General features: G+C 38.3%; 1 protein-coding gene across 1 annotated transcript in view; it reads right to left on the reverse strand.

Moving 5' to 3' along the window:
- Window positions 1-14,667, reverse strand: part of SNTG2 (syntrophin gamma 2) — a 442,011-nt gene that overhangs the window by 47,736 nt on the left and 379,608 nt on the right. Inside the window, exon 15 of the mRNA XM_030886702.2 lies at window positions 5,736-5,846. Coding sequence (XP_030742562.1) covers window positions 5,736-5,846 — 111 coding nt within the window. The remainder of the gene's footprint in view (window positions 1-5,735; window positions 5,847-14,667) is intronic.

Genomic DNA, 14,667 nt, shown 5'->3' on the forward strand with positions numbered 1-14,667 from the left:
CTTTTCAATAAATATTAAGAGAAATTATTTCATGGTTAGCATACATTTTAATAGAAAATTTAACATTTTCTTTGAAAATCGTGGATAGGTAATTATTAAAGTAATACAATTTTCCTGATAACTTACAAAAATGTGTTTTGTTAATCCCTAATATTTGTAATATCCTTGATTTCCAATTCAAAAGAACAATTACACGGACTCTTTCTTAGTTTGAACCTACATCTACTCCAAGATTTCCATAGCACCTAAATCCCTTTATTATTATTTTTGTAACTTGTTCCTTATCCCATATGCTGTAATAAAATGCAGACTATAACTTTTAGAGATACTTTCTTAAATGACCATTGTAATCACTATACTATCTATTGTGGCTATTTACAAATGTGTTATTTTTTTCTATGGAATAATGTAGCAAAATACTTTAACCCTAATTTGAGTTCTTCCCATTACAGACTTAGTTATGGTGACTTTTTAGGATCCCCTGGTTGCCTTCTTCAATGTTTTGGGAAAGGCCCAAGGAATATATTCTAATGGTCCTTATTTTAACTGAAAATGGTTAATATCTTTTTCTATTTCTAGCACATTCCCCTCCACCTTATGCTCCCTCCTGTGCTGTAGCATGAGAGCAGGCTTCTGAAACATTTTAAGATCTGGTGGGGAGGGGAAAAATCAAGCTGGTACTATATTTAGCTTGGATCGGGTGAAAGATATAGAGCCAAGTAGATAGGTAGGTAGTTAGTATATAGATATGAGGGGGTCTTTAAAAGGTTCACTGAAAATGCATATTATGAAAATAAACTATGTACACATTTCAAAGACCTCATTTTGCACCCAGATAAACTCCTGCTAACTTGTTAAAACATGTCTGAAGATAGTGCATTTTGAGGCAATAAGCCGGGTAGGACGTACGTTTGAAAAGAACCCCCAAGGAACTGGTGTGTAGGTCACATCTGACCTCTGCCTGCTTCAGAAGAGAGCCCATTGCTTCTCCTCACCAGTTAAAAACTAACTCTACCTGAATTCTAGTCTATTTCTCTGCTGCACTCAGTAATATGTTGAAATGCCACACAGAACACCCATACAATATTCACAATTATGGAGGTTTATTACGAAAAGTACCATATCATCACAAGTTAGGATTAAAAAAAATACAGTAAGGATACAGTCTTTGGTTCACAACAGTGCTTCTCCTCAGTCAGTAGCCAAGTCTCTGGTCCTCAATCTCTCAGCCACAGGGAGTTTGGCCTCTGCTTTGTGTGGTAGGAAGCCTGCCCACTCTTCTACCTCATAGTCTCTTGGTCTCTGGTCTCATCCCTGGGGCCTCTGCTGCCTCCACCACTTCACATGGGGATTTTGAATGGGTTCCATGGGTGGCCTTATTTTCTTGATGGCCCTAGTCTTCTCCTCCCTCTTTCTGCTTCTGAGCTGGCTCTCTCATATTCAGAGGGATGCATAAAAATGGACCAATTCCTGAGTTAAGAGTCCTCTACAGTTTATTTGCATGTTCCCACCCAACCATTTGGGGAGAGGTAAGTTATAGACAAATGGATAGAAAGGCCATATGTACTTAATTTCACGTCATGACAGCCCTTATCAGAACAACACGAATTCTGCCAAAATTGAAGCAAAAGCCAGAAAATATCAAATCTATGATGAAAGCTTGGGTGGAGGATTGTTTTAAGTCACTGATGCTTTGTGAAACGTTTATGAGGACATTGCCCCAAAGAAACTAGCAATTTACAAATGGATAAATAATGTTTAAAAGGTGCTAAAGATGTTGAAGTTTAAGCCCTCAGCAGCCAACCATCCACATCCATTTATAAGGAAACAATTAACCTTCTTCATGCTCTAATTGAAGAATCAGAATTCAAACAAACAAATTCAGTCCCAATTGAGAGTCTGAGTTATTGTAAATCTTTACAAGATTAATTTTTTACCCCGAGAAGCAGCTGGTGGTTTTGAAATGTCAACATTGCTGTTAGCAGTCAAAAACTTACCTATCAGTGACACCAGGGCTTCTTTTATCGAAGAAGATCAACAATCAACAGTAGAAATAATAGCAAACATTATAGACTTCTCAACTTTGCCAGTTTACACAATTCTGACTGAAAAATCAAAGTTGAGCAAACTTTCTGCTTGATGGGTGCCCACACCGTAGCACCCTGATCAGGTATAGACAAGAGCTAAACTTTCAATTGAAGTTTTAAACAAATGGGATCAAAAGCCTGAGTATTTTTGGAAGAATTGTAACAGGAAACAAAACCTGACTTAACCAGTATGATAATGAAGACTAACACAATCAAAGTAATGGCTACTCTGAGGTGGAAGAGTTCAGTAAAAGTTAAAGCTATAAGGTCATGGCAATGGTTTCTTTGATACTTAAGGCATTTTTCTTCCCATCTCTCTAGAAGGCCAAAAAACCAATGATATTTGCTTATTAGGAGATTATTATTATTATTTTTTTTATCGTCCTTTTTTTTTTTCTTTTTTAACATTTTATTAGGGGCTCATACAACTGTTATCCCAATCCATACACACATCAATTGTGTAAAGCGCATTTGTACATCGTTTCTCAAAACATTTTCTCTCCATTTAAACCCCCGTCATTAGGTCCTCATTTTTCCCCTCCCTCCCCGCTCCCCCCTCCCGCATGAGCCCTTGATAGTTTATAAATTGGTATTTTGTCATATCTTGCCCTGTCCGACGTCTCCCTTCATCCACTTTTCGGTTGTCTGTCCCCCAGGGAGGAGGTCACACACAGTTCCATGTAATCGGTTCCCTCTTTCCTACCCATTCTCCCTTTACCCTCCCTGTTTTACCACTCATACCACTGGTCCTATAGGGCTCATCTGTCCTGGATTCCCTGTATTTTCAGTTCCTATCTGTACCAGTGTACCTCCTCTGGTCTAGCCAGTCTTGCAAGATCGAATTCGAGTCATGGTAGTGGGTAGTGGGGAGGAAACCTTTAGGAACTAGAGGAAGATTGTATTTCTCATCATTGTTACATCGCACCCTGATAGGAGATTATTTTTAGAAAGCTAGCTAAACCTTTAGCAGAAAAACTTCTGATAAAAGATTCAGTAGAATCTTTCACCATAACATTGCTCTGCTCATTGATTTCTCTCATCAAACACGAGCACATTTTTGAGAATTTCAAAGGGAAATAATTAGACATTGACCTTACACTCCTGCTTTTGCTTAGGCTAACTTTTTTTTGTTTTCTAATCTTAAAAAAAGGTTAAGGCATCCATCTTTTCCCCATTAATAATGTAAAAAAGACTACATTGTCATGGTTAAATTTGCAGTACCTTATGTTCTTTAGGATGGAATAAATGAATGACATCATTACTTAGAAAAATGTCTTGGATTTGGTGGAGTTTAGATTAAGAAATAAAGTTTATATTAATTTTTAACCTAAATTCAATTTTCTCATGAACTACATGAAGACCCATCATATGTATGAATGTTTCACACTAAGGTGTAATTGCCATATATACTTGTGGCTAAGTCAACTTTTTCAGCATATTTTTTTATGCAGTTTTGGTGGTCAAATTAGGTGCTTCGGCTGACATTTGGGTCAGGTTATACTCTAGTATATAGGGTATTATATTACATGGGGCATTATATTTTTAAGCTGTTCCTAAATAGGAGCACCCAAATTGTTTCAGGTCCTACACATCTTTTATCTTTCTCTGTGGATACCATAATCTTATAGGTGTCTCCCTTTTCCATAAACTGAAAATAGAAATTGATATGGCTGAAACAAGAGACTGTGAAGATACAAATCACATACAGGCATGCACACACACACGCAATACATTCGGGAACTGTCTATTTTATATCACCCAGTGCCTCAGTTCTTTTTATTAACACAAATGACCAAAGTAAAAACCCTGAAATGTAATGAAACAATTATAAATCAAAATCACATAAGCAATTACATGCTCCCAAAGCATAGGGGAAAGTGGGTGTTCTGCTGAAGCCAAAGAGCTTCTAAAACCCTAAAGAGCGTCCTTGTGAGCTAGTTTCTCCTATTGTGTTCACTATGGTCTTGTAGAGAAAGGGCTATGGAGCCCTATGCTGTGGAGCACATCATCTAGTGCCATCGCCCCCGCAGGTGAAACAGTGCAAAATAACAAAGGAAGAAGATTCTGATTACGGCTGGTTTGGTCATATCAACGCAAACAAAACATCTGATCCCATTATTGAAAATCTCTCTCTCTTCTTTTTTAACTAGGAGTCCTTTTCTACTGGTGAAGTGATGCCACTGGACTTGGTTCAGGGCAGGCTGGTTTGAAAGCACCACCTCTCTCTCTCAGTCCAGGGGATCCACTCTCATTGCCTGGACTACGTCTCACTGGCTGCCCATTTATACAACACAGGAGCTCACACTTCTTGAGTGCATTTGAAATAAAAAAAGTTTGATTTTGGTAATTCCCTAAATATAAAAGATTATACTTTTGTATAGTTTCTATTGTGCTTAAAAAGCAATTATAAAATATTATTTTATTTAATTCTGATCAAAACTGATGCTGAACATTCTGTTAGAACAGTATCTTTGAAATATTACTGTGATTAATTTCACGAGGGGTAAAGGGTGCATACCGAGTGTTACAAGCAGTATTTGATCACGGTTCCAACTTTTTGTTGTTGATATCCCCCCCACCTTTAAAAATATACTTCTTTGAATTCATATTTCAGCTTGTCTTCAGCTTAGATTAAAACTTGGTTGTGAAGAATATATTTACTTATAACATATGGAAACATAAATCTTTCTTAATAATAAATTGCTCAATGCAATGAATTTGAAAGTTATGTCAAAGTTATTTTCAATTACAAGAGCTCTGAGATAGTTTATTGTGCCAGCCTGGCTGATAAACACAAGTGGGATTAACTGAAGGTCAGAGAGATAAATGGCTTGGTGAGCCTTGCCTTTCTTGTCTCTCGCTCTGTGATCATCGGACCAGTGTGCGGCTGCCTTGCTTGTTCTGTGCCTCAATTTAAAGGCTACACTACCTGTGGGATGCCTAACCTGTGGACTGTGTCGCTGTAAGTTGAGGTCCCTTTAAGACATCTGTGGAGCTGGGGACTAGCGGTTGGTAACCTGCCTTGTGATTGGCTGCTGTGCTGACATAGCCTAGCTCTCTCTACAAATAGAGGAAGATCTGGCAGCAGACTAGACTTGAAGGACTGCTAGTCTCTCAATTTTCTCTCATGGATGTGAGTTGCACTGAGCCATTTGTAGTGCTTTCTAATTTAACTGTTTATTTTTTGTATTATATATTTATCTGTATATGATTTAAGTTCATTTCTTGTTATATATCTAATCATCTTTATAAAAATATATTAAAATATCAGCAATTTGGTTTTATCTCTCTAGAGAACCCTGTCTAACACAAGCTCTCAATATATAAAATTGATTATCTACCAAATGAAGTTTATAAAATTATTACTTTACATTTTGACTTTTAATGCATTTTAAAACATTAATTTACTCTAATCTACTAAGAAATGTGTGACTTTCAGTAGAACCAAAGAATCTGTTTTCACTGAAGACTAACTTAGAACATAAGACCGTAATCAAAGGCTCTTTTTGACACATTTTCTGTATGGTTTTAAAGAGAATTCATCCTCTATGAGTTGCTTACATCGTCACGAATGGAAAATGAAGTTTTATCAACTGACCATTCAACTTCGTGTGTGGTTGGTTTGGCCACATAAACAAGGTTCCCTACCTTCATCTCGATTTGTTTGGTGTCTAGATTCTGAAACAGCAGCTTTACTCGAGTTTTCCCGTCGTCTGAAGATCCCTTAAGCTGAGAGAATTTAAATCTCCAGAGCACGTTCTGTAAAGGAATGAAATCAATTAGTAATTCAGAAACAAGGGCTTGTTTATTTAATACATTAATTAAGCTATTTAAATAAATGCATACAAGTACTTACTACTTTATGTACATTTAATACATGAGAAATAGCAGGCTGACCTCATTTTTTTAATGTAAGCTTTCCTCTTCAAATCTCATCTACTTTTATTTTTCCACCCTTTTGTCAAGTCTCAAGTAACTGGTGCCACATATGATTAGCATCCATTGTCTTGTCTGCCCTCCCCACTTCGTGATGTTCTCTGGTATTTCTTGAGTTTTCCTGAACATAGCCTAAAAGTATTATAATATTGTTGCTATGATTTCTGCTTAGAAAACTAAAAAGAAAGAAGAAATAGAAGAGAAATCCACCACAATGACTTGTTCGTGTAATAGTATATGAGACATGTTCTAATGGAGTGCAGATAAAATGAAAAACTTTAATTATGACAGACAGCAACCCCATGTGTGCCTGTGCAGAAATCACCAAATTTGACTGAACCAATTTGAAAACTGTAGATAATACTACTCTTTCATACTATTGCAAAGATTACTGTGTTTGCTGCGGTACTTTATAGATTAAACATAGTATACACATTGAAAGAAGGAAGAGAAACATACAACCCCACCAACCAACTAACCAAACGAACAAACAAAATGCACCTCCCTTCCAAAGAAACAAAACAATTTGGTGTACATATTAACCTTGACGGAAACTGCCTTTCGAAAAAGCATGATCAGTGTTTCACACAACCATGTGCCCAGATCTCCCAAGAGCATTTCTCAACTTCTCAACACGACTCTCCGTCCTTCTTACGGCATCTCCTATGCATAGCCTTGGAAGGCAACCCAAGGTGGTGGTGATTTCAGCCTCTTAAATTTAGTAAGTGGCTCAAACCTTATTTACCTTTAGAATGATCTACTATATAAGCTTCCTTTTAAAAAATGTGGACATACATGTATGTAGCATCAAAAGAAACCATAGAAATCGTTCTAGTCAATGTTTTTACCAAATTCTTCACAAAATCAACATGCTCAAACTATTTCTCCATGAGCAGCAAGAACTCAGTATTCGGTTCACATGTGATAGTAAATAAAGGTGTTCAATATTGGTAGAACCCCAGGAATCACTCTCAGTAACACCTAAACATTATATGACACACATTTGATAAAGTACTATATACAAAAAAGTACAAAAATACCTACACAAAACTCATGTTTATTGCTTATAGATTTCAGATTATTCTCACCCATAACTGTTTCAGTACACTTATATTATTACCCTTTTTAGTATTTCATTTTCAAATAGCAGCTTTCCTACATTTGTGGATATGAGAAACATGATACCTTGTAAGATATTCACAGTTTTGCTTGCTTAAAATGAGGTATTAATTTTGTACTACTGTCCTTATTTAGAGTGATGAAAAGACAAGTCATATCATCAGATTCTTGGAAGCCCACATTCAGATGAAGTGTTTCAGAATATTCAAAAGAGGTGGGGTTGGTGTAGCTAACAGGCATCACACTGTTCATTCCATTTCTTTATTTACACAGAGGACCATTGGTATAGAGGCAAACACTTCAGCAGAGAAAGAAATTTCTTTCACAATTATTGATTTTCAATTTACTTACAGTATTCGCTCAAGAAAAGTTATAAATGGATCCTTGGTTTTTTGTGTTTTTTTGGTCTGTTCTAGTCTTGTATGTTTATATATATAGGGAAACTGGAATGTGTACAATTATAAAGATAAAAACAAAATTGATGATTACTTGAGAACATGGAAAACATGGGAGAAATGGGGAGTGAGTGCAAATTGATGTGTACAAGAAGGTAGAAGTGATTGTAAAGTTTGACTGTGGAATGGTTGCACAGCCCTTCTTGATATGACTGAACTTTTGAAATGTATATTAAGTATAGCTGAATTTTTACAATTCTGAACAGTTTTGAATTAATTTGGATGGGTCATGAATATTCCAAGAACTTTATAAAAGCCTATGTTTATCCTGATTTTGTTTTAATTTTGGACAATTAAATAATTTTCCCATGGGTTAGGCAGTTTAAAAAACCATTGTAGAGGTAAGTTTGGAATATGACGGGAACTCTTGTGAGGCAAAAATGGCTATGTGATGAATGACTATCAGAAACTTTGGTGATTTGCATCTGTATGGCTTTGGCTCTAGAGAGTCCTGGAGACTGGGTTTCCGAAAGGTGACAGTCAATCAGATCCTATGCAACAGTCTCCTCTGCACCAACGGCCTCCCCCATCACGGTCAGAAACGACGTGGTGATAACTGGCTGTTGTTTCTCAGTTATATGTTTTATTAAGCATGGTGATGTTTAAGTTTTACTTTTATGATTACAGATTGTTCATACTCTTGGCTCACTTCATTTGTAACATATATGAATTATTAAAATAATGACAGAGGAACGTAATCATTGCATCCTCCATTGTAATAACTCAATTAGCAGCAGTAGAAGGTTCATGAACCCAAAGCAGGAGGTGTCCCTTACTTTTAGAGCAGAATTCCTTTCTAATAGCATTTTCCTGTGTCATTATGGAATGGGTTTTTTGGGTGTCCAAAGTCAAGGCTTCAATTTCTGTCCTCCAAGAAAGTCCGTTCTGTGCACCATTTTTTAAAATTGATATTTCAGTTCACCTAAAGCAGTTTTATCTCACCCCTGTATGATTTTGGGGTTCCAGGCTAATGGGGTAGATTGAGCACTAGAACATTCCAAGGAGGATCCGTGTCATCATCGCAAATAAAGAAATATCGTTTTGATGGTGTGTGTCGGACATCCAGATGGTACCAGGGAAATGTGGAGTAACATCCAACATTCAGAAGCAAGGTCACTTTGTCAATATGCCTCCAAGGAATAAGTAAAGATAGAAAACTGTCCCTTTGATTCTGTGTCTCCAATAACCCTTTCTATCCAGAAGTAAGCGGGACCCGGATTCTCAGACTCATGGAGGCTAGCAAGGCCAAAACACAAAGCAGAGGCTTCTTCCGAGGCTTCCCATCCTCCTCTTTCACTTTCATTACTTGTGTGCTGCCAAATTTTTACCCTTCCTGCAGTCGGTTCACTGGCCTCCTTCGCTTTCTGTTTTCAAATTCTTGCTGACATTCTTTCCCGCTTCCGCTTAATTATTGACAGAATTAGGACATCTGTTCTAAACTAGATTGAGAAAAAAAAGAAAGTAAAGATAATCATCCCAATGCCTAAGTTTCTTTGACATAAGTTTGGGAAAATGGGCCAATGAAATGTGTCCATCGGGGGAGAAATGTATTTCATTCTAGCATGAAGTCAGGGCAGTGTGGGGCAGATGGAATCACATCCCATTGTCATTCTCTTTTATTCTGATGAAATCCTTTAAACTACCCTCACTCTAGGGGGAAAATGTAACAGGTTTCTCATTTATTTTGTAATTTCAGAAATAAATGTCCTTTGTCAAACACGCTTGCCCTTGCCAGTTCCCATCTTCTTGGCTTATTTCCTTTTTTCCAGTGTTGTAAATAGTCTACAATGAATATATTAACTATTGGACGTAATTAAATGACTTTTTTTTCCTGGCAAGTAAAGAAGTAAGAAAACTGACCACGTATATGCAACCACATGTATTCTTCTAATGAAGCTGTTCCTGCAGGCAGGCAGCATCAACATTTGGACAGTCATCAAACCCAGGGTCTCTTTTCTTAGAAGCATTTGGCAAAACACATTGTGGGTCTAATTGTGCTCAAGAAATAGTACACAGAAGCTCTGAACGAATAGCATAATGTCATATAGGAAGACCAATGATCTTGTAAATAAAAATAGAGTAAATACCTATGTAAATATTGCTTGGTCCCCAAATCTCTATTTTCTTATATTGACTTCTAAAAGCACATAAACAAACATTATGGTCAAAGTTATTGAGATTTAACTATGTTCCAGTAAGAGTTGACTATATATTCATGCTGAACTTAGAAACATGATAAACAGAATAAAGGTAAGTAAATTAAGGGAAAGTTATGAATTGTTTTTGTTAGCTGCCATTGAATTGGTTCCCACCCATAGCGATCTCCAGCGTAATCAAATACTGCTTGGCCCTGTGCCTTTCGCACATGCTTGAGCCCACTGTTGCAGCCACGGTGTCAATGCATTTTCATACGGGTCTTCCTCAGGAGCACGCTTGAATGACGAGCTTATACATTCCTAATTGACTGGTATAATCCTAACAATTTATCTGGCACATTTGTTCCTTTAAAAATTTATTCAAATAGTTTCAAATTCCACAAATAAATAAATAAGCAACATATGCAGCAAATCTTAGGCATTTTAATATTTATATTCAATCATGTCTGTGTCATTTTCAGTTGCTACCTGAACATGTAAATGAAATGAAGCAGCAACCACAAGCACCATATGAAATCAATAGTTCACCATCAGAAGAAATGTCTTAGAGAGTATAAATGTCTGAAGGTACAAGTGAGCAAAAAAAATAGTGGGGAATGAGTGCAAAGCCTCTCCACCCCCACCGCTAATCAACTTCACTTCCCCAGTATTAAGTGGGGAGAGGCTGAGAGGGAAACTGACACTGAGGATACACAGGGCTCAGAGCCCTGGAACTGGGGAGAACCCCAACTTGCTAATTGCACACTGTCCAGGTTGGGGAGACTTGGGTCTACAGTGAACCAGCCAGCATCCGGCGGGTTCTCAAGGGTGGTTGGGTTTCCTGAGAGTATCCAGAGGATTGACCAACTCCGAGTGGGTATAAAATCAAGAGGGCAAGTATTGGGAGGGATTAGTTTCTCATTTGTGGGTGAAAGATTTCCTTAGGGCTCAGAACTTAAAGTACTAACTAGAAATTGGGCCCATCCTGTACAGGCCCCACAGCAGGACATGGTTTTTATGAATGGTCTAATTAGTTGCTTCTCTTCTCTCAGCATATTGGTTTGATATATACCATTGCTGGGTACCCCTGGGGACTTGGAAATCAACCTCAAGACCAGGACTTTGAAGGAACCTATATATAATTGTTTGCTGACTTTGACCCCTATAGAGGCTAGGCTGATTTGTGGAATTGCTTGGCCTCTCTTGACTACCCAGGTACTGTAGCAGGTGTGTGGTGATTTCACGTCAAACATAAACAAACAAACAAAGACACAAAAACTGAAAAGAAAATCATCTCTGGAAGCAGTAGGCAATCTCTGCACACTTTCAGAAACAGGAGCAAACATCTCCAGTAATTACACAGCAGACATGTATGGGCTTGGAGGGCCTCCTGGAGGAAGAGAGATCCACTGATCCTGCCAAGACAGAAATTACAGCAATGGTCCCCAGTTACTTTAAGTGACTGTGGGAGAAATTCAATGGAGATCAAAAGGAGACATGTGCCAAGAACTAAGATGAGCATTGAAGTAAAATGCCGACAAAATTAATGAAAATTTAGATATAACAGCTTCACACAGAAATATGAAAGACAAACACAAAAATAATAGAACTTCACATTTTGAAAGAACTGAGAGATGCATGCTGAAATCAAGAATCAGTGATATAGAAGATGAATCTTCTAAAACAAAATACAATAAGACTGGCTTATAAAAAGTGACAAAAAACAAAACAAAACAAAAAATCCTGATGATAATCTGAGTACACATTAGCACAGCAAAAAAAGGAACTGCATATGCCTGAGAAATGTCCCGGAATAGAAATAAGAAATAAGGACTGAGAAAATATTCCATGAGATATTAAGGAAAAACTTCTATAACATCATGTCAGAACATAAAATAATTATGCAGGAAGTCCATGGAACGCCAAAAAGAATGGGCTCTAAAAGGAAATCACCTTGACATATAACAATAAGCATTATATGATCCATGATCAGGCAACAATCCTGACAATTGCGAAAAAGAACAATTACATACAAAGTCCATGCAGTCACGGTACATTCGGATCTTTCCACTGAAACCAATAGACAATAGACAAGTAGACAATAGCATGATATATTTAAAAACAGAAATTTTTAAAATTGCCAAACAATAATCCTATATCCATAAAAATTACCCCTTTAATATGAGGGGAAAATAAAAACATTTACCGACAAGGAAAACCTAAAGGAATTTGTAAGAATACAAACCATGTTTACAAAAAATATTAACAGAAATTTCATGGACAGAAAATCTATAGAAATACATAGCAACCTAAAAAGTTGAAATATTAATTCTTATGGAGAAAACATTCTACTGGGACAATACTTAGAGTGCAATGGAACCAAATAAATTTTAAAAGTAATAATCATAGACTTCACAGAGGGCAACACTGAAGCTACAGGCTGGGGAGAGGGGCTAGCCTGTCCTGCCCACATGGGAGCAAACAAAGAAGGAAAGAGAGAGGGAGGGACTAGACCTCATTCTGGCACACCAAGACCTGAGGAGGACTTCCCTGCATGGAGAGGCTGAGACACGGAGAGGACTGTAGGACCACCAACAGCTCAAGACATGATGTCCCCTCACTGGAGCATAGCACCACAGAGGACAATACTGGGGACACAGCAGAGGGAAGGAGTCATGTCTGACCCCACCCCCCACCCCCACAGTGGGGTGAACCAAGAAGGACATGTAGAGACCAGCAATGGGAGCAAAGTCTTGAATCCTTTGAGGAATCCTGAAAATAGACTTCAGAATCAGAGGGGCAGTGCCTGGATTCCTGCTGGACTGGTGAGGAGACAGTCGTAAAGATTAGTGGACAGACCTGGAATTATATACAGGGTTTTTTTTTGTTTTGTTTTGTTCTGATTGTGCTTTATCTTTGTTGTTTTTGTTTTGTCTCTCTATATAAGCTAGGCATGAGAAGCAAGCCCTAGAAGAAAACAACATGACCTATGGTTCTGGGGTGACCTGGGGGAGGAGGAGGCAGGGTAAGGGAGTGGTGAGCAAACAAGGCTATGGACAGTGGGACAACTAGGGTCCTAAAATCAAAGGTGAGGAGCATATAGAGTTCCTGGTAGAACTGGAGCAGCTGCAATCTAGCCCAGAGTAATTACTGAGAGGCATTCAAGCGGTGAGCATGATAGTGGGGCAGGACAATGGTAAAAGTAAATAGAGGAAAGAACCAGGAAGTAAAACTATTTGTAGAAGTATAAACATAGATGTGTACATATGTAAATATATTAATACAAAAAAACAGGGGTATGGGCTTATGCATATATTTTTATATGGCAATATATTGAAGTAGTGGATAGACAATAAACCCTTACTTAAGTATTCCATCAACACAAAATCCTTTGTTCTAATAATGTGGCAATAGGAGACCCCCACCTCTCCCGACAGGATTGCTGAAGGCAAACTGGGTGCATAAGCAAATGTGGTGAAGAAAGCAGATGGTGCCTGGCCATTAAAAGACATAGCACCTGGAATATTAAAAGCTGAAGCCAAACAAGCAGTCATCTATCAGAGAATCAACAAAGCCCACATGGAAAAAGCACACCAACCTGTGCGGTCATGAGGGGTTGATGGGAACAGGTATCAGAAGTTCAAAAATAAACAATCTCATTGAGGAGGAAAGGGGCAAAAGTAGAGGCCCAGAGCCCACTTGGAGATCATTGAACATTCTTGCACAGAGGGGCTGCATGAAAGAGAAGATACATCCAGGGGGATCTTTAGCACCCAACATTCCTCTAGTTCTTTAATCCTTCCTCTCCTAGACCCCCACTACTCAATCTTACCTCTCAAATCCTGCTATATTGGTATACATACACCTGTACAGATGGGAGCTTTCAATATGCAGAATTCAGGATACACAAACTCCCTTAGAAACAGTAATGGGAGTAATGATTCCAGGAGAATACGGGAAAGGAAGTGGGGAGGAGAGTAGGGGGAACAGATAGCAATGCTGGCAGATTAACCCCCCTCAAAGGGGATGAATGTCAGGATAGTAGGTGAATGGATAGAATGGGTGGTGTAAGATAGGTATTAATAATAAGAACAATAAAAATATATAAAGAGTTCATGGGTTGATGCTAGGGTAGGTGAGTTAGTTAATTGTGCCAACCTGGCCGATAATCACATGTGGGGCTAATTGAAAGGCGGAGGGATAAATGGGTGGTGAGCCTCGCCTTTCTATTTCTCAGATCACTTGTTTTGTGATGGTCACCGCAGGGTGCAGCTGCCATAGCAGTTCCCTGCTTCAGCTTGCAAGATTGACTTCCTACAAGACATCCCCAAGGAGAAGCCACATGGACCTATCCCAATGCAGCCCTGGGTGCTAGAGCAGCTGTGTGGAGACCCCTGCTAGTGCTGACTCAGCTTTCCTCCTGCAGTCGGCATAATTGCCTCTGTTTTGTGAGGTGGAGGACTTTGTGGACTGGTGTTGTGTTAATGGGTTAATGTTGGACTTGTGGGCTTGGGCAGCATTGAGTTGGGATGTTTTTGTGATGCACACTTTCTTTACATAAAACTCTCATTCATGAGTTGCTGTGTATTTGTTTCTCTAAAGTACCTAGACATACATTATGGTACCTTGGGAGTGGGGTACTGGAGAAACAAATCATAAGATAGAGAGTAGATATTTGATGACCTCTCCCTCATGGAAGTTTTCCATCTTTGTCTAGCCAGTGGTCAGATAAAGCCACACTATTTACTTGGTTGCTTTTCTGGGGAAAATATGGGAAGTAGGAAAATACAAAGTTTGTAAGTCCACTTGCTTCAGTTATTAAAATTTGATCTTTAAATGGGTTTAGGCCATATCTGTAAAAAAGCTTTGAAAATATATGCCCCACCCAGTGCTTTGGAACACTAAGGAACCAGTAGTCTTTGTCAGTAGCTGGAA

The sequence above is a fragment of the Echinops telfairi genome, unplaced genomic scaffold (genome assembly GCF_000313985.2).
Source record: "Echinops telfairi isolate 266 unplaced genomic scaffold, ASM31398v2 ScPeMD7_3509;HRSCAF=4178, whole genome shotgun sequence".
Taxonomy (NCBI): Eukaryota; Metazoa; Chordata; class Mammalia; order Afrosoricida; family Tenrecidae; genus Echinops; species Echinops telfairi.